Here is a 19,487-nt window from a genome sequence, read left to right on the forward strand (position 1 = left end):
CTGCGGAATTGACGCTAAATAAGGCAAAGGACTTGATCTCCGGCCGATACATTGGATCATCTGGGACGAAACCCCTATGACATATCGGGATGTTTTTGATGCGGTGGATAGGATGCTTCGTGATATTCGCGAAACTGACTACCCTGGGGCAAGCCAGCCACCCTTTGGTGGTATTCCGACAGTCTTTGGCGGTGACTTCCAACAAACGCTACCAATTGGTCCTCAGGGTAGTAATACCCGCGCCTCGATTGTTCAATCCACTCTACAGTTTGCCTATGTCTGGGATTCTTTAATCCAAATTCTCTCATTGGTTGAAAATATGCGCCTTCGCTCAATAAATCCTGCCAATGTCTCCCTCGCCCGATGGCTTTCCCAGCTTTGTACGGATGAAGCGATGGAGGGGTTGATTCCGGTACTAGGTTGTCTCCTCCCAAATACAGGCTATAAGGTAGATAAATTTGTGGACTCAACTTATCCCGAAGATGACTTGCATCGGTTAGCTAATGTGGCCGATCCTATAACTCTCTCACGTTCCTGTCGGTTCTTTGCGGAGCGCGCTATTCTAACAACAAAGAATACTGATGTTGATGCCTTTAATGAGTCTATTCTTCCGTTTCTCCCAACCGAAGAATGGAGTTTAAAGTTATCAGACTCATGTGACCTTGGTGCCGGTCTCAATTCTGAAATTGATCTACGGGAAGATTTAACACCGCAATATCTACGCACTCTATCTCCGAATGGTTTCCCATTAAGTGATATTCGCGTAAAGAAGGGCGCTCCGGTAATGCTGCTTCGGAATATCGATCCGCGTAACGGCCTTTGAAATGGTACCCGTATGATTGTGACCAATATCCGTCCTCGATGTCTTGAGGTATCAATTATGAGTGGTTCATGCCTTGGGGAAACGCGCCTGATCTTCCCTATCACCTTGACCTCAAAGGACAATGACTATGCATTTATAGTTAATCGTGTGCAGTTCCCAATACGGCTAGCCTTTGCTATGACTATCAATAAATCACAAGGTCAATCGCTTGCTAGGGTAGGCCTCGATCTCCGTATATCTCCTTTTGCGCACGGCCAGCTCTATATTGCATTCTCCCGCTCATCGGACGCAAGTCAGGTATAGGTCCTTTTACATCCCGAGAATATTGAAAAGGTTATGAACAATGTGGTTTACCGTGAGGTTTTTTGCCCCCTTTTTACAACTACCAGGTTCTCAGGATATCAGGGTCCCCCTCTCTCGCACATTAGCAAGCCGTCGGCGAGCTTTAACTTTAGGTAGAAGAGTATAGTATACTACATTTATTGAGTACATATATCTCTTACTCGACATTGTGTTTTATGATAAAGGATGATCTTTAAATTCCGTACTTTCTTTTTTCCGGTCTCCGGAATAAACTGAACAATTCTTCTTTTATATTTATATTTATAAAACCTCTATTGTCCCCTACTTTCTATCTTCAACCTATCTTTCTTTCTCATTTACTTTATCATTCAATATATCGAGTACCTCAGGCCCTCTTTCTTCAGCTACTACGTAGAATACACATTGTTTCTTTGCGGGGATTGTTATGATTGGTAGCTCCCCTGCAGACCCAAAGGCTATCAGGATGAGTTGTCTGACTTCATCTCAAGGGCCGACATACCCTCATCTTCGGATATGATTAATCCCTTAGATGGCCTCCCTCTCACAGTCGATTACTGTAACCGGTGGAAGATGATGCGGTAGCAATTGTTTAGGGTATACCATCTATCCGTACACCCGATAACGGCGCCCCGTGTGTCTCTGTGCGTGCAGACCAGTTCGTTCCGTATATATCAATCTCTCTCCGCTCTATAAATTTCCACTTATATTATTGTAGTATTCCTGGTGACCCTAATGATTCGGAATACGATAGATACGCACCTGCTATGGCCAATGGTTCGTTATCTTTCATTGGTACTTTTACCAGTGGGACAACTGATCCTAGCGGTAACCGTATCTTCGTTCTTAGTACCACTGTGTACAATAACGAGAGGTCCCGTGCCCTGGATAATAAGCCTGAGATGTTGACTTCTTTCAATGTTGTCTGTGCCTTGCCGAAAACCGAACGCTGGCAGAATTTCCCCACACCAGCTCCTAGGAGGCAGCTCCAGGCCTCAGGTGATTGGGTTAGATATAGTACCTACCAGAACCAGCAATATCTCTGTATGGTAGTTTCATCTCTCTCTTTTCTGTCTAGGGCACTGTCCACAGCGAAGGCCGCTATACCTTCCGTTTCGACTATACCAGGCCGACGTCGTCGCCGTGCGCTCGGTGAAGGCATGTCCGAGGCTCCAATGCCAGATAAGCCCTCAACCCCTAGGACTACCATATCACGTAATGAATCCCCCACTACTAGCCCTTCCCCTCGCCAGGATACACCTTCACCACAAATCCGAGCGGCTTCTATACCTTCTTCTCCAGGTGAATCTTCCGTTTATAATGATTATGATCCTACGTCAATAGACGGGTCTCCACCTCCGGAGTCCCCGAAACGGCGGCGTTCTCCTTCTCCAGTCCCAGAACCGGAGAGGAAGAAGAAGAAGTCCCGGAAGTCAAGGAAATCCACGGCCACTGCAGATAATGATGGTCATGCTGACCGTTAGATTGCAGTTGAAACCGAGACCGACGACACGTCTAAGAGGCGTAAGCGCCGTTAGCGAGGTTGGGATATGTATAGGGTATTCATTGCGTGGATGTAGACTTACGTTGGTCCTTATCATGGTATGTAGCTGTAGGTCTTTGCTCATCGTTAAGGCGTCGGGATCCCTATTCCCAATGACTTAACGCCGAGTAGCATGTAATGTAGCCAACTGCAGAACAATATGCTTACATTACCCTCTATACTTTTAAAAAAATACCGACATTTGACCTATGCCTACCTTTTCTTCATTGACATGTATCTGTGCTATATACAAATTGACTGGGTTACACAATTACCTTCTTAAGAAGACGGAGGATATACCTGACATTGCATGTACAAGGGCTATAAAGTCCCTATAGAATTAGGTCTCCAAGCTCCAAAAGAGAAGACTATAATGGATAGACCATGAGAAAGGAGATAACTTACTAAAAATGGCAGAATTGTGGTTGTTCTTTCTCTAATATATGTTGTTAGCTTAATTTTCCATGTACAAGGGCTTAGCAAGGGAGGGAGGCCGCGCTATGCGCGGCCCAAAACCTTGTCTGGACATGTTAGCTTAATTTTCTATGTACAAGGGTTTAGCAAGGGAGGGAGGCCGCGCTATGCGCGGCCCAAAACCTTGTTAATTATCCATGACGGGGAAATCTATAAAGCCGTGACTACACCCCATCTACTGAACTATTTATTATTGCTCTACATCGCTATCTCCAGCCGCGGAAAGCAAATCTCTTATCGAACAAGCGACTGCCTTTCGTTCCTTTCCGAAATAGAACTGACCACCAACAATCATGATCTGATAGTCGTTACTTCCAAGAAGCTATACTTATTCACCAAGGCTTATAGAGACTAATAATGACCTACACGCCACTAAGTTACACGCCACTATCCTAGACTTGCCGACCGAGAGCTTTTGGGTGATAGCCAAAGGACTTCATCTCTTCGGAAATCTGGCGACCGATGCTGACGTGGATCAGGGAGATGGCATTGTGAAAGACGAGTCTGTTCTGGCGAAGGCTTTGAAAGTGCGCAGTGCTAGTGGTAGAAACGCTTCATTATCATGCAATATGCAATCTCTCATAAAAAAAAACTGACTGTATGTAACCGATACTCTCAGAGAACACGTCAACGCTTTACATCGCCTGACTCTGTTCGCCAAAATCGTGTCTTTGCTCGTGATCGCTTTGGAGCTGGCCGACATTTCAATGTAGAGCGATGAAAGTCGATAATCAATGCCCGCCTGAGCTCTTCATTCCAAAGGATATTGTCGGGCCGAAGATCTTCGTGGAAGATTCCTAAAGCTTCGATTTCCTTATTCGATTTGTTAATATTTTTGAGAAGCCCCGGCGTCAGCTCCATCGTTGCTGTGCTTTCGCCCCCCCAGCCCATAACGAGCATGTGACGAATCTCTCCAGCCCCATGAAGAAAATAAATTTTTTTCAAGTCGATTGTACCGAGGAAAACAGGCACAGCGGATGCTTGAGCCTTCCGCAGGACTTGATATACCTGCGCCTCGCGGGAGACTTCTTTCCAAAGACCCGACGTGGTCCCTTTCCCAACGACAACATAGCCATATTTATCACAAATGAGTTTAAATGGCGCGCCGTATGCCCCGCAATTTCCAAGGGGCGTACATCGATCAATGTTTTCATCCAGTTGTGCTTTGAGCAACCCCACTAAATCCTCCGCGGTGATGGAATGTTTCATGACATCTTGGCCCCGACGATGGAGCTTCATGTTTGGGCAACTGTCGTCTAGGATACCTCCAGTCTGCAACCCGAGTAAGCATCGTTGGGTGCAAAATTGCGCATCATGGCGTTTGGAATGGCCGCCTTTGTCTTTCGCGGCCTCGATTTGACGAGCTGCTCGTTGCGCAGAAGGGGAAGATCTGATCTGGCTGAAGCCTCGTTTGCGTCCCGTCGCTTGATTCGAGTCGGAGCCTGACGAGTCTGGCGACTGCGTCCGGTGGCGCACATCCGAGGGCGCACAGCTGGCTTGAGACCTCGTGCGCACACGGCGACCCGCTGTCGGAGATTCCTGTAGAGGCGACGATGGTTGGTAGTCCGAACTCGATTCTGGACTCACATACTCTGGGTCGGTACTGTCGGATTGCGGAGAGATTTGCTGCAAGACTTCCTTGGGAGTCTGAGAAAGAGCGTGGTCGAAGCTCGTTGTCCACAAATGGAGCCGCGACTGTACAGTATTTCTCCATTCCTGGCCACGAACAGGGGAATGGAACGCCATCAAACACAGACACAGAACCCTAGCGATGGAGGTCTTCGGCTCTTGGAGACTCTGTTCGCTGTTAGGATCACAGAAAAAGTAGTACACTGTGCTAGGATCGTCGTATGGAACGCGGAGAAGGATACGAGCGACCCCATTCGTTACATAAGAGTACTCGAGTCCCTCCTGGATCATCACATGGTATTCCTGGACAATAGCGGAGCAGACGAGCCGCTCTGCATCGTATTTCAATTTTTCTGTGGGATCCGTAGGGGTTTTATTAGCTCTAACCATGCATTTCCATAGATCCATTTCCCTGAGCCCCACGCGAAGGGCTTCGACAGAAAGCTTGTGGGGCGGCTTGTATTCGACCGTAGTGAGGAGAGTGTTAGTGTTGCCGTTGACTCGGTTGATACAAAACTGATCAGGTCGGGGGTTGCGTATTCTTGATGGTTGGTTTGCATTTGCTTCGCTACCGCCTTTTGGATTGATAAATTTGGTGTGATTGTCGAACCAAATTCCGTCTCCAAGTCCGAACTCGTCTCGGGCAGCGTCGATTTTGCATAGCTCTGCAATGATATCACGGACGTGATCTTCCACGGCGATTCGCTCGTAGTTCTCGAGACCTTGCTCACTACTAATTGGGCGGAGACCGAATCGTCTAGCACAATCCTCAAGCGCAATCAAGGGGGTAAACAATCGTGCTGGGGCTTCCTCGGTTGGCTGGAGGTAGTTACACACAGAGCTATATATCTTTTGCTGTCGAGATGAACAATCGGTCCATAGTGCTAGTCGTGTCGGACAGTATTTTCCGATGGGAAGAGGTATGGTCCCTGTAGTCGAGCGAGATGGTGTTTCGAATCTCAATGGTCGGGAAAGTAAGCTATGGCAGAGGTGTAGGAGTTCTGCAAATGTCGTTTGTCGATTACGCTCTTCAGCCTGCTTCCGTCCCTCTTCTTCCTGCTTCCGTCTCTCTTCTTCCTGCTTCCGTCCCTCTTCTTCCTGCTTCCGTCTCTCTTCAGCCTGCTTCTCTCGCTCTTCAGCCTGCTTCCGTCCCTCTTCTTCCTGCTTCCGTCTCTCTTCAGCCTGCTTCTCTCGCTCTTCAGCCTGCTTCCGTCCCTCTTCTTCCTGCTTCCGTCTCTCTTCAGCCTGCTTCTCTCGCTCTTCAGCCTGCTTCCGTCCCTCTTCTTCCTGCTTCCGTCCCTCTTCTTCCTGCTTCCGTCTCTCTTCAGCCTGCTTCTCTCGCTCTTCAGCCTGCTTCCGTCTCTCTTCTTCCTGCTTCCGTCTCTCTTCAGCCTGCAAAAAGAGTTTCTTATAATCGGTGGGGCTGTTATTGGCCATTGGGTCGTCGAAAGGAAGAGAGGGATTAGGAATACCTATCCAGGTGCGACCGGCGCTAGCTGGCTTATCAGTTGATCCGTATTTCGGCAAAGATATTATCCGGGATCCGTTGCTGCTATGATTGGTTGTCGGAAGCTCAAGACAGGCTGAAATCTGAGGTGGGAGAAGGGACAATAGTTCTAGGCCTATGGCATGCAATCTAGAACCGATGTTTTGTATTATGTCCGTGTCGCAACCACGGCCCGGGGAAATTGTCAGAGTTCGAGTATAGTGGGGTTTTGGTCGCTGACAAATGTTGTGCCTTTTTGGCCGGCTGGTGCTGAGGCCAGGAGCAGATGTAAAGGGTCATAACTGACCACCGCAATCTGGAATATTTCACGACAACGAAACTCCTGAACCGCCGCCAAGCCCGATGGTCTGAATTCCTGTCCCGGTTTAACTTCAAGATCACGTACCGTCCCGGAAAACAAGGTGCAAAGCCCGACGCCCTGACCAGGAGGTCAGAGGATATCCCTAAAGAGGGGGATGAGCGCTTAGCGCATCAGAGCCAGACTGTTCTGAAGAAAGAAAACCTACAGATAAACGTCACAACACGACAGAGAAACGGAGTCACTACAACCACTCCACCTGAACTGCCAGACCTGCCAGAAGAACCGCCTATTATCACCGTTCCGCCCGACATTGCCGATCCGCCCATCACCGCTGCCCCTGAAACAAGAGTCCGATTCATCGAGAACAACCTGCCCGAACCACCATCTACGATCAAGGATTTACTGCTGGAAGCCTACAACCAAGATAAAGTAGTACAATCTATCCTGGAAGCGTTAGACAAGAACGCTAGCCGTCACCCTGAGATTACACTTGCCGACTGCGAACGAAGAGGCAACTACCTCTACTACCGGAACCGCTTGTACGTCCCTGACAACGATGAACTAAAAGCTGAAATACTGCGCCTGTGTCATGACAAGCCCACCGTGGGACACCCTGGCCGGTCGAAGACCTATGAACTGCTGTCCCGAGAATACTACTGGCCTAGAGTATACCAGTACGTGAGCGACTGGACCAAGAACTGCCATACCTGCCGCCGTATCACCCCCGCCCGAGAAGTCCGTCAAGGGATCCTGAGACAACTGCCCGTACCTGAGAGAGCCTGGCAAGATATCAGCATGGACTTCATCACGCACCTGCCCCTGAGCTACGGTTACGACGCCATCCTAGTCGTGGTAGACCGTCTGACCAAGATGAAGCACTTCATACACTGCAAGGGAACCTGCAACGCTGAAGAAGTCGCCCGCCTGTACACCCGTCATGTCTGGAAACTGCACGGCCTGCCGAATACCGTTGTATCTGACCGAGGACCCCAGTTCGTGGCCCAATTCTGGAAACACCTGACAAAGCGCCTGCGAATCACCAACCTGCTGTCAACCGCTTATCACCCGGAAACTGATGGCCAGACTGAACGCGCGAACGCCGTACTGGAACAATACCTCCGAGCGTATGTGTCCTACTTACAGGATGACTGGTCTGAATGGCTCCCGCTGGCCGAATTCACTGCAAACTCTCATTACTCCGAGAGCACCCGAGTTTCTCCGTTCTACGCGAACTATGGGTTCCACCCCCGCATCGGGTTCGAACCATCCCAGCCTGCCAGTCACCCTGCGACCCGAGACGCGGAAAAGTTCGCTACACGAATGCAAGAACTGACTGAGTACGTCCGCGCCGAGATACTGTCCGCACAAGCCCGATACGAAGAACAAACGAACCGTCACCGCGCCCCTGCCCGCCGATACCGTCCTGGACAACTGGTCTGGCTGAACGCCAGGAATATCCGAACCCTCCGCCCGCAGAAGAAACTGGACTGGAAGAACCTAGGCCCCTTTAAGGTCCTAGAAGCTATAAGCGCACACGCTTACAAGCTCGAACTGCCTGCTAGTATGAAGATCCACCCTGTGTTTAACGTCAGCCTGCTACAGCCTGCCGCCACGAACCCGGTAAATGGACAAGTTACTGAACCCGCACCGCCTGTCGAAGTCAAAGGACTGGAAGAATGGGAAGTTGAAGACATCTTAGATTCCCGCTGGGAACGACGAGGCCGAGGAGGCCCGCGTCTGAAGTACACCGTCAAATGAATTGGTTACGACGAACCCACTGAAGAGCCTGTTGAATACCTGGACCACGCCCGCGAAATCATACGGAACTTCCACCGAAGATACCCGCACAAGCCTCGCCTCGACGGAGCTCGGCTCTAAGGGAGGGGGTACTGTCACGGTGTGAACCGTAATGCTTAGTAAAAGGAAGATCACGGCACGTGATCTCCGACCTGTTTATCTTGAACTTCAGTTCTAGATCCTGTTGTAGCTCTTCGAGCTACGTCTTGTATATTAGCCTGCCCCTGCCTGTACCTGCCTGTCAATGTGAATCTGATCTGTTACGACCTGTCCCTGCCAGTCATCTCCTATCATACCGTCCTGCCAGCCCGCACCCTGACAAAAATACTCAATATTACAAGCAAAAAATGCATTAATTATGCAGTTACACACTAGAAGTCTGTTTGTCTGGTTTACACCATATTGGGGCCCCAATGGGTTACCCAATGGGTTGGGTTAGGTTGGGTCCGGGTTAGAGTGGGTTGAGCCGAAGTCTACGTGAGAAAGTGAGTGTGTAAGATCCCAAGGCTTGCCCGCCTTATGAGGAGAGGTAGCTAAGCCTTCGTGACAGAAATCTATGGTACAATACTGTATGGGATGAATGGGATGATCAATGGGTTGGCATAAAATGCTCTCTGACTACTCTAAATGACAAAATCCGCTCCTTTTCCAATCCGTGCGGACCAAGCTCACTAATCACAACATGCAATTTGTGTGGATTGCACCATCAAGGGCAGGTCAACTGGACGCAAGCAAAACTGTCCCAAACACCGATGATCGTATTAATTTCAAGCACATTGAGCTTGAACCTCAAGGGCAGCTTTTTAGAAAGGATAACGCGAGAGCTGGAAGATATAATCTGGTCACGTGTAAAACTATGGGAATGTACCTTAAAAGGGATCACCCCTTGTTTCATTCTGTAGTAAATCCATTCCAAAGCTAGTTCCTTCCATTCTCGACACCAAAATATGGCCTCTCCCTTTTTAGATCTCTCCGGTGAATCTATTCCTCTGGAGCAAGTCCTTGGATCTGGATCTTCAGCGGTTGTAGTGTTACGTGCCGGCCTGGCTGTCAAGACGCCTCTGAGATATTGTTGGAGCTCGGATGTAGAGGTTGAGATGAACATTGAAGTCATCCAACGTGAACAAGATGTCTATCGTCGTTTTCAATCATCAAATCCCCAATGTGGTGGTATCGTCAATTGCGTTGGTTTCTCAAAAGAAGCTACCCAACTTGCTTACATGGCTAATGGAGACCTTCGCACCTACTTGGAAACCAACCAGCCCCCTCAACAGCTCCAACTCTCTTGGTTTCGTGAAATGGCTCGCACGCTCGAGTATATCCACGATCAACGTGTGCTTGTGGCAGACATTGCCAGTCGAAACTTCCTTCTCGATTCAGATTTGACAGTCAAATTCTGCGATTTTTCCGAAGCATCTCTTCTACCGTTAGATGTCGACATGGATACTTTCGATGATAATGGATACACGACTCGAATAGACATCGGCTTTCTTGGTGCAGTTATCTACGAAGTTGTGACTGGCAAGAGATGCGAAATCGATCTCTTCAAAGACAACCTTCCAACTGATGGTCGAGCCACCTGGCCGCGAAGAGAGTTCCTTCCCAGCACTAAAAATGTCTGGCTTGGCTCAATTATTGAAGACTGCTGGGTCGACGGAGGATTTCGAAACGCTCATAGCCTGTTACGAGCACTGGATTCAACTGCCTTACATTCGCCAGCCCCAGAGCCTCTAAACGAAAAACCCACGTCAACGGAAGGATATTGTTTCATTCAAAAGGTAGTCGATGAGTGGCCAATAGTGACGCTGGCCATCATCCTCGGTTCCTTGAGCACGCTCGCCCTGTATAATAACAGAAAAAAAGCCGTGAGCTGGGCTCTATCCCAAATTTATTTTTAGGCGATCGAAGTATTTGATGTGTGAGATGTTGTTCTGATCCCTACGGTAGCTCCACCTCTCTCAGTGCTCAATGGACGTAATTTCTAGATCCATCTGATTACTACAACATATTTTTGGTTCTAGATACCACTCTCCGGTTTTAGATGTTGGGCCACAAGGCGAGGGCCATCTACTTGTGGCCCTCCACTTGTGGACCCTCTTGCATTTCCCGTTCTCCAAATTTCTTTTAAGCATCAACACCGGTATGTAGAGAGACCATTTCTGTTAATGGCACTGGTCCCTTGCTAGCATACTTGATTTTGTGTTATAACACTGATCTAGCTATGTGCCACTAGAAAAGTAGGTAGGGACAAAAGTGACTGTGTTTCAAAGTGATCAATTCAGTAACTTAGGCATCACAGGTCTCGTTTACCTTGATGCTTTTGATTTAAATATTAGCCCCTGTATACATATCTTCGACATAATGGCAGGGTGTGGAAATTGCAAGGAATTTGTTAATGAGGTAACAGGGTACTGTGACAAAGAGTGAATGTGCTTCTGGATCTTTTGATCGGCCGTTGAGCAAAGACAAGAGACGGGAGGGTAGGCCATTCGACTGACCTTGATGCAAAGATGTCTGGTTTCAGAAAACTAGATTATGTGACTCAAACCAGTAGTGCCTTATCCACCGCTGCCTTCACTCTATGCCGCTCCCCTTCCCCGCAATATGTCTGGGACTAATCGAGTTCAAATCGATGGATTGATTTTCTTCAGTCTAGAGATACTAAACCTACCTTAGTATAACACTTACGCTAAGCGGACTAGGGAGCGCTTAGTAGTTAGTTACAGGCCGCATTGATAGGTTTAGGTAAGCTATATAGTGGCTTTCTACGTATTTTCGGTACCTTAAAAGGGTTTCTTTAATCTCAAATTAGCGAATCGCACTCGGATAGGTAATAAATCTAGGGTATACACCTAATTAAGATCCCTCTTTACTTTCGCTCTAGTACTGTATAAGGACTAAAAAAGTGAGCTTTGTGGAAGCCTAGTCTCCTTATGCTTGACAACCATCCAATCAGTGATGACAATGAAGAGGGCTTGCGGAGAGTTAGACTTGGTTTTCACTTGTGTAAGAATTGGTGTGAAATTGGCAGATCGGGATGTATACTAACCTAACTACTCCGCAAGGTGAAGGCATATATGCATGGTATTGCATCTGATTGACTCCGCATTCTGAGCCGCACAGACCACGCTTACCCGTGCACGGATAAATGAAATTGCCGAAGGGCGGTCTGAATATCGCGCAGTTTGCTGACCGCCTAGTAGGATTGCGGGATGTGTTGCCCACTACCCACTTCCAACTTCATCTTCATATTCTACGCCAATCCGTTAAGAAAGCTTCTTCTTGTTCTTAAGCTTATTGTTGAGTACAAAAACCAGCTACACTCTCCAGCTGTGCGGTTAGGGTCCTTCAGCGCCCTGGGCTTGATCACCCACCTGGCTTTGATACCAACACCCTTGGGAGACTAAGAGCAAGAGTGCGCATTACCCCATAATGGAGGACTTTAATAGTGAAACCGATAGTGACTACACCAGCTATTGGCGAGACTGGGTGAGTGGATTTCTTTTTTCATGATTTGGTTTCCCTCTCAAGCCAGGCGTCATGGAGACAGGGCCATATTGGGTTTGGGGAATAGAGGGGCTATCGCGCACCCGACCCGAATTTATCTCGAGCTCCGGACTCAAGTCTATTGCCGCAACGATTGGTCTCGGCGCCTGACGATGCGATTGCTGTCCCGGCGATCCGGATTCCGACACGAGACACGAGACACAAGGCAGACTTGCGGTGCCTTTCACAACATAAATACCTGGCCCGCATGCTCTACTTATTTCAAACCTCTTCTCCATTCTCTCACATTCACCATTTCTGGCTCTTACTTTCGCTTTACTTAATTCTCTATCCCATCATGGACCCTGAGGTGGATCCTAGGTTGGACCTTCTGGTGTTTCGCAGGCTTATCTACGCCTCGCTGGTCTTCTCGTTCGCGGGGGCGGTTGCATTCTTTTATAGCGCCGCTCAGTACGGGCATGATGGTGATATGCCCAGTTGCTTCGTATCCATCCTCCTCGGGGTTACTTGCATCTACTACTTCCTCCGGTTGCTCTCCACTTACGTCCAGCTAGAGCTGGATCCCTCCAGAATTGACCCAAGTTGGTCCAATGACCGCAATGGGCCTCCTGATCCAGATTCCAGCGCCGGGGAACGCGGACGGCAACCCCATGGTCATTCTTCCCAACCTCCACGTTCTGGCCCTGGACGTAGGGAGTCTTGGACGTCCTCGCGTTATTCTGATTCTGCCCACTTTGCCAGTTCTGGTCGAAACAGTCATGTACTTTTGATCATGATCGTGCTAATCGCAATCATGTGTTTGCAGTTTGTTTCATCCCGCGGCAACGAATACTTCTGCGAAATCGACGAAGACTACCTGACTGACCGGTTTAACCTTACCGGTTTGAACACCGAGGTTTCGTACTACCAATACGCCCTTGATCTTGTGACCGACGTTTTCGATCTTGATGCGGACGACGATCTGCGTGAGCAAATCGAAAAGTCTGCCCGTCACCTCTATGGCTTGGTTCATGCCCGGTACATCGTTACCACTCGTGGTCTTGCCAAGATGGTACGTTGAAACGCTAACCTTGTGTGCAAGTTTTTCACGAAAACAAAAGTACTAAACTCCCTGCAGCTCGAAAAATACAAGAAGAGCGACTTCGGAAAGTGCCCGCGTGTGATGTGCGATGGGCATGCGTTGCTTCCCGTGGGCGAGTCTGATCTTCCGAACATCAGCACCGTCAAGCTGTACTGTCCCAAGTGCGAGGACATCTACAATCCCAAATCGTCCCGTCACTCGTCTATCGATGGTGCTTACTTCGGTACCTCATTCCATTCTATCCTTTTCCAGGTGTATCCCGCTCTCAACCCCGAGAAGAGCTGTCGTCGCTATGAACCCCGAATCTTCGGTTTCAAAGTGCACGCCGCAGCTGCACTTGCTCGTTACCAGGACAACCAACGTGAGGATCTGAAGTGGCGTCTCGCCGAGGTCGACATCAACCACCGATTCATCGAGGACAGTGAAAGTGATGACGACGCGTTTGAGTATGACGAGGATTATGCCGAAACTCACCCGGGGCCAGCCAAAAATAATAAGCTCCTCGCCGACACAACTTCCGCTCGCATGACCACTGCCAAGTAATCTTGACAGACATGGATTTCATTACCAGTCTTTCATGGGCAAAGTTTCGGCGCAACGAGGGATCTGCGGTATGCTTGTGCTTTTCTTAAGATGTTTTCAGGAACAACGGCGTTGACAGGGTCGCATGGTCTCTTTGCGTTTTTTTTTTTCCTTTCTCCGACTTCGCTTGTACCTAAATTACCAGTCTAGTCCATTCCTAGGCCATTTCTAGGGAAATCAGGACTCAATTGAAACCACATAACTTTCATCGATTTTCTTGTAATGGAGAGGGTTGCTAGGTCTGTAAGGCCGGGATCCTAAAACTTATAAAATTCACTACAAAAAACGAACGCGTATATTATTCCGGGTACTAGATTGGCAGTCAGTCGCTTTGGATGCTCAACAACTGTTCTTCTCGACACCAGGACTATGCGGCGAGCCCCATTTCTTGCAATTGTTCGAATGCAAACGTCACCGCGCGAGCCATTTGCTCACCCTTCTCCCATGCCTCGTTATGAACACCGTTGATCGGCAAGAAGCGGAGCCGTCTATCACAGTTCGAACTCTCTTGCATGGATACATGTGCCCCTTTCTTTTCCCAGTTCTTCAAAGCCTCCTTCATTACCTCTACCTGGGACGCATCCACCAATCCATCGTCCTGAGAATGCGCTAGGATAGCCAATCTTCCAGACTTCCACCCGCCTTCCACTCCACGAGAGCCAATAACCTGAGCCGGCGATACTTCATCCCAAAGCGTCTCATTCGCTCCAAAAGCACCCTCGGTAAACTCTTGGTAAGCCGATACGTCAGCATACGTATCCCGCAGCTGTCGCAGATCGTAAATACCCGCGACACCGACAATGGCAGTGGGTTGCGCTGTCAATGTAAGTGACTGGGGACTGGCGAGCGCCTGTTCACGATGACCTGAGACTGCGCCCATCACAGCTTGGAAGGCGAGCGTTGCGCCGCAGCTATGGCCAACCAGGATGTATCGCGAGCCGAACCCGTATGTATTCTGGAGGAGCACGAGTGCTGCCTCTACGTCAGTGATGTGATCAGGGTGTTTCGCATCTTGGAAGTCCTTCGGGTCGGTGTTTAATGGGTCTTGTGGGTAATTTGGGTGCGCGCTGAGACGGTATGAGATCGACGCAAATCCGGCAATAGGTAGGTTTTTCTCGCGAAGCAAGGATTCAGTGGCATTGAAGGATGTCGAGGTAACTGCTGGATCACGCCAAGCACCACCATGGATGTAACTAAGCCGACGTTAGTGATTGCTTTAGGAGATAGGGAATGCCGGGGCCTTGTGTACATCACCCAGTAGCCATCGTTGCACGGAGCTAAAGTTGTAACGGCGATGCTTTGCAGATTATGAACTGAGCCATAGGATAAAGTCTGCGCACTTGAGTGATCCGACATGGTACCTTGCGGAGTAGTATTGATATATGGGGAAGTGGGACAATTCAATAGATTACGGGCAGGTTAGGAGAAGCGTCGTGCAGAGGCTGTTAGATGGCATTTTGCAATCTGACATCTTATAGATACACTTTGGCTTTACCTCTTCTAGTGTCCTGATGTCTTCTGGTCATTTTGATCGTTTTTCTTCTTGTCTCCGGTATAGTTTGTGCACTAAACCATAGCACGAGGCATCTCTGGTCGAAGGAGAATTCCCCGACGAGTCCATTAGGGCGTAATATGACAGTATTGCCCCTCCTTCCACGCAGTGGAGGACTGTAATCAATTTCGCTGTGTATTCATCACACGCTAAACCCGATCAGGAATCAATGGTCCCTTTCACACAAACCCTCCAAGTCCACCGTCTCGACCTTAACAACCGCCCAACTGTTGCAATCTTCACAATGGCCGAGTAAGTGATGGCCGTTTTTGGTCGGTGAGAATATAATACTGACCGGCTTGCAGAATTTCAGCTCCCCTCGCGGCCGTTCAGGTCGAGGCCTTGGTATGATCTCCCCGACGAAAATCTGCCCCAGTCCTCGCCAGCCAGAAATACTGACGTCGGACGTTCCAGGTGGTGATGAAAATCATCAAGCACTGCTCCCAGGCCTTCCCTTCCACTGCGACCGGCGCTATCGTTGGTATGGATGTCGATGGCACCCTTGAGATTACCAACACATTCCCATTCCCCGTCGTCGAAGTCCCCGCCGAGTCGCACTTTGAAAACGCCGCTCCCAACCCGGCTGCTGCCGCTCCTCGTGCCAAGGCAAATGCCGCCTACTCTGCAGAGATGGTCCGCATGTTGCGCGAGGTCAATACTGATGCCAACAGTGTCGGATGGTACACCAGCGCCAACATGGGCAACTTTGTCAACATGAACGTGATCGAGAACCAGTTTTACTACCAGAGCCAGTTGAATGAGCGTACGGTCGCCCTCGTTCATGATGTCAGCCGCAGTGCCCAGGGCAGCCTCAGCCTCCGTGCCTTCCGCCTGTCCTCTAAGTTCATGACTGCGTTCAAGGAGAACAAGTTCACTTCCGAGGAGTACGTACAATGGCCCGAGCAATGAAGAAACTTAAAAAAAATGCATGAGCGACATCAATACTGACATCAGTCACAGCCTCCAAAAGTCCAACTTGCGCCACCCCGAAATCTTCGAGGAACTGCCCGTCAAGCTCCACAACTCTCACCTGATCACTTCTTTCATCCACCAGCTGCAGTGCCCGACTTCCTCAGCATCTACTGAGATCCCCTCCTCCCTGGCTGCACTCGAGTCCAGTCCCTTCAGCAAAAACTCCACCCTCACCCCCAACCTCGACAACCTGTCCCTCAGCATCGATCCCTTCCTGGAGAAGAACTGCGATCTCCTTCTGGATAGCATCGAGACTCACAACACTGAGGTCAACAACTACCAATACTACCAGCGTGTGCTCGGCCGCGAGCAGCAGAAGATCAATGCCTGGAAGGCGAAGCGCGCACAAGAGAACGCCAGCCGTGCCACTCTCAACCAGCCCCTCCTCCCCGAGGACGAGTGGCAGCGTCTGTTCAAGCTCCCCGCCGAACCCAGCCGTCTGGAGAGCATGCTCAACACCCGCCAAGTGGACCAGTACGCGCGCCAGGTCGACAGCTTCGTCTCGTCCAGCACGGGCAAGATGTTTGCTATCAAGGGCAACCTGCTGCCCAACGAGACCTCGAACTAAACGTTGATGATTTCGAAGGGGAGACACGACGCTTTTGGTATTGCATGACCTTTTTACGGCGTAGGGAGGGAAAATGTTCTCTATTTTGGATGTTAATATGACTTCCTGTTTCTTGTTTCTTCTATGAGCGGAGCTGAGTCTCTGGGCATTAGACTCCTGCGTTGTATCGACTTGAATTCGATCATAGAAGGGAATCTTTATTTTGTTTAGAATATAACAAACACATTGAACAGGTCAAATTCTCAAGTGCGGTCTTTAAACAATGGCATAATCTTCTGGTTGAATCTACGGATGGAACAAAATGAACTAAGACAAAAGTGAGGTGAGATTGATCTACGAAATTGAATATCTAAGAAACCGGATGCCTGTGAATGCACCTGCATGCACTCAACAACTACCATATGGCTGGATGGTTGAAGGGGTCTCGAATCTCCAGGAGAACTGTACCCTCAAGCACATCCGCGACTCTATATCCACTGACGGGATCAAAGTCTCTCGACACGGTGGCAATCGCGGTGGGGAGCAGAGGTTGAAGAGCGCAGCAGATCCGATGGAAGATAGTGTCACCGACGAGAAGCGAAGCCTCTATGTAGCCAGGTGTCATCTGAGCAAGTTCTCTAAGCCGATCAACCACGTGGAGACGACAATCAGGGACGGAGCGGAGCTGCACGACCTGGGTCTGTAGAAGATCAAGGTAGTAGGTGCGCTCCCTCCAGTAAACACTGTCGCGGGCCAGAATGGCCATGGTGAAGGTGTGATGGGAGTGATGGAAGGTTGGTTTTTAGTTGGTGAATTTTGTGAAATCGGTGAGGACTGTACTGAATAACCTGTTGCTTGGTGAGAATACATCAAGGGGGGATTGAAGCTATAAGTACAGTTCGAGTTCTTGACTTTGAATACTCGATGAAGCACGGCTTGGAAGATGAGAACAAAGTCTCCAATTTTCTTTGTTTATATCGGGTCTCTTTGATCGGAGCAATCCAAACACAAATGCCATTTCAAATCTAAAAAGGAGGGAAATAAGTATACAAAGCAAGGACAATGGCTTTGGTAACTTAAGAAGAATATGGAGTTCATCATTCTCATCGGGAATCATACTCTGCGCAGCCTGCGGGGGTTCATCGAAGAGATGCGCAATGCAAGGACACATCGAAACTCGGAAGAATACTGAGATGTTGCTTGATTTGATTTCGCTTGAGTTTGAGTGTGCAGGTAATGCAGAAATACATGTTGAACAATAGAAGTGCTTGTGGTCGGTTGAGTGTTTTCTTATTTATTTATTTTTTTTTGAAACCTACTAGTCACAAGTCAATTATTGTGTACTCCGTTCCTTTTCGTAATTGCATGATCGGATATCTCGACTACCACGCTTCCCCGGTAAGCTTCATTGGAAGATGAAGCAACCGATGACCAAATTTCGAGGGCAAAGGAAGGTGTCCTGCTCGGATGTTGACTTGCAAAGATTGGTGAAGCAGCTTAGGTGCCTCCAATCCGGCATCACGTTCCTTTCGCAAAGCCACAAACTCTTCCTCGCCGATGCCATCTTTCAGGTGTTTATTCAGCTTCTTGTGATCCTGGACGCTCACCCAAGCCACAGGATCACGTCCCTCCGGCGGATAATCATGACCTGTCCAGATTTTGAAGTGGTCGGGGAGGCTCAGAAGCTTGCGGCCCGATCGAAAGAGGTCATTCGCATCACCACCGGGGAAGTCACAGCGTGCAGTGCCGATGTCCACATGGAAGAGAGAATCACCGCAGAAAAGATTAGCTGGAACAGACTTGTTAGTAAAGTGTTTAGCCAGGTTGTTCTTGTTGGTAGATCCTTACCTCCTATCATGTAACCAAGGTGATCCGGGGTGTGTCCAGGTAGATGCATAGCCATTCCTTTGAGGTTACCAATAGTAAAAGTCTCATCATCGTCGAAAAGCTTGTCAAAGACGGCTTTATATTCCTCTTGTGGGACACCATATCTCTCGGCGAACAACTTTTGCACTTGTTCAATTCGCTTGCCGATGCAGATGGGCGGCCTTGGGTCTTGACACTGGGCAATTTGTTTCTGAAGATAAGATGCCGCAGACAAATGATCTGCATGAGCGTGCGTTTCAAGAATCTTGTCGATCTTATAGCCCTCTCCCATGATAAGAGAGAGTAAGGAGTCGGCTGCCTCAGTGGTCACGGCCTGAGTGGCAGGATCATAGTTCAAGACTGGGTCGATTATCACAGCTGTTGATGTCGACGGATCGGCGATGAGATATTGCCATGTTCCAGATGCGGGTTCGAACACATCGTGAATCACAGGCTCAGTAGAGATAGTGGATGCAGTGTTGTAGGTAACTCGATGTGAGATTGTGGGGTTGATAGGGATGGAACATGAATTTTGCGAGAATGGCTGATTCCATCCATGAGCCAGATGTTCCTTCTGTGCTTGCCAACCTTGCCCCTTAATTGACGCGCCATTTCGTGACGATTTTGGCGTGTGAGGAACACCTGTTCGCGCATGTTGGATATGACGCAATTGTCCAAAGTCGACCAGCATTGAAGTTCGAATGGGCCTGCTAGACAATCTCAAAAGATCAGACGAGAATTGCCAGCCGGCGCATGATGATTGCTGCCGAATGCTGAACATGATATCCAGGAATTGAAGAATGACAATTAGTGAGAGATGTAAGAGCTATCGCAGACATACTTGAAAGGCTTGGGTCGGCGACTCGGCGAGCATCAAGATCGCCGATTGAAAAGAGTCAATACGACCCCGTCTAGTGGATATGGACGGACTTTCATGCCACAAACTGTAAAATTCAGAAACGTGTGATGTTTGAGAGATACGAAG

General features: G+C 49.0%; 7 protein-coding genes across 7 annotated transcripts; 3 read left to right on the forward strand and 4 right to left on the reverse strand.

Moving 5' to 3' along the window:
* Positions 1-3,788: 3,788 nt before the first annotated feature.
* Pdw03_1550 (Protein kinase-like domain) lies at positions 3,789-6,227 on the reverse strand (the record flags this gene model as incomplete). The annotated part of the gene is made up of 3 exons (XM_066099936.1): positions 3,789-5,122; positions 5,178-5,202; positions 5,259-6,227. 3 exons carry the CDS (start codon positions 6,225-6,227, stop codon positions 3,789-3,791), a joined length of 2,328 nt encoding a protein of 775 aa, XP_065957663.1.
* Positions 6,228-9,342: 3,115 nt separating this feature from the next.
* On the forward strand, positions 9,343-10,293 carry Pdw03_1551 (Serine/threonine-protein kinase HT1, putative; the record flags this gene model as incomplete). Its single annotated transcript, XM_014683187.1, has 1 exon — positions 9,343-10,293. One exon carries the CDS (start codon positions 9,343-9,345, stop codon positions 10,291-10,293), a length of 951 nt encoding a protein of 316 aa, XP_014538673.1.
* A 1,534-nt stretch (positions 10,294-11,827) lies between these two features.
* Pdw03_1552 (Casein kinase 2 beta' regulatory subunit Ckb2, putative) lies at positions 11,828-13,526 on the forward strand (the record flags this gene model as incomplete). Its single annotated transcript, XM_014683186.2, has 3 exons — positions 11,828-11,884; positions 12,708-12,953; positions 13,020-13,526. The coding sequence occupies 3 exons, from the start codon at positions 11,828-11,830 to the stop codon at positions 13,524-13,526; spliced, it is 810 nt and encodes a 269-aa protein (XP_014538672.2).
* Positions 13,527-13,932: 406 nt separating this feature from the next.
* On the reverse strand, positions 13,933-14,921 carry Pdw03_1553 (Kynurenine formamidase; the record flags this gene model as incomplete). The annotated part of the gene is made up of 2 exons (XM_066099937.1): positions 13,933-14,758; positions 14,815-14,921. 2 exons carry the CDS (start codon positions 14,919-14,921, stop codon positions 13,933-13,935), a joined length of 933 nt encoding a protein of 310 aa, XP_065957664.1.
* A 440-nt stretch (positions 14,922-15,361) lies between these two features.
* Pdw03_1554 (Eukaryotic translation initiation factor 3 subunit EifCh, putative) lies at positions 15,362-16,657 on the forward strand (the record flags this gene model as incomplete). Its single annotated transcript, XM_014683184.2, has 4 exons — positions 15,362-15,369; positions 15,423-15,462; positions 15,532-16,001; positions 16,078-16,657. 4 exons carry the CDS (start codon positions 15,362-15,364, stop codon positions 16,655-16,657), a joined length of 1,098 nt encoding a protein of 365 aa, XP_014538670.2.
* A 394-nt stretch (positions 16,658-17,051) lies between these two features.
* Pdw03_1555 (uncharacterized protein) lies at positions 17,052-17,402 on the reverse strand (the record flags this gene model as incomplete). Its single annotated transcript, XM_014683183.1, has 1 exon — positions 17,052-17,402. The coding sequence occupies one exon, from the start codon at positions 17,400-17,402 to the stop codon at positions 17,052-17,054; it is 351 nt and encodes a 116-aa protein (XP_014538669.1).
* A 616-nt stretch (positions 17,403-18,018) lies between these two features.
* Pdw03_1556 (Beta-lactamase-like) lies at positions 18,019-19,283 on the reverse strand (the record flags this gene model as incomplete). The annotated part of the gene is made up of 2 exons (XM_014683182.2): positions 18,019-18,425; positions 18,485-19,283. 2 exons carry the CDS (start codon positions 19,281-19,283, stop codon positions 18,019-18,021), a joined length of 1,206 nt encoding a protein of 401 aa, XP_014538668.2.
* Between the last annotated feature and the right edge of the window lie 204 nt (positions 19,284-19,487).

Source organism: Penicillium digitatum, chromosome 5, assembly GCF_016767815.1.
Source record: "Penicillium digitatum chromosome 5, complete sequence".
Classification (NCBI taxonomy): domain Eukaryota; kingdom Fungi; phylum Ascomycota; class Eurotiomycetes; order Eurotiales; family Aspergillaceae; genus Penicillium; species Penicillium digitatum.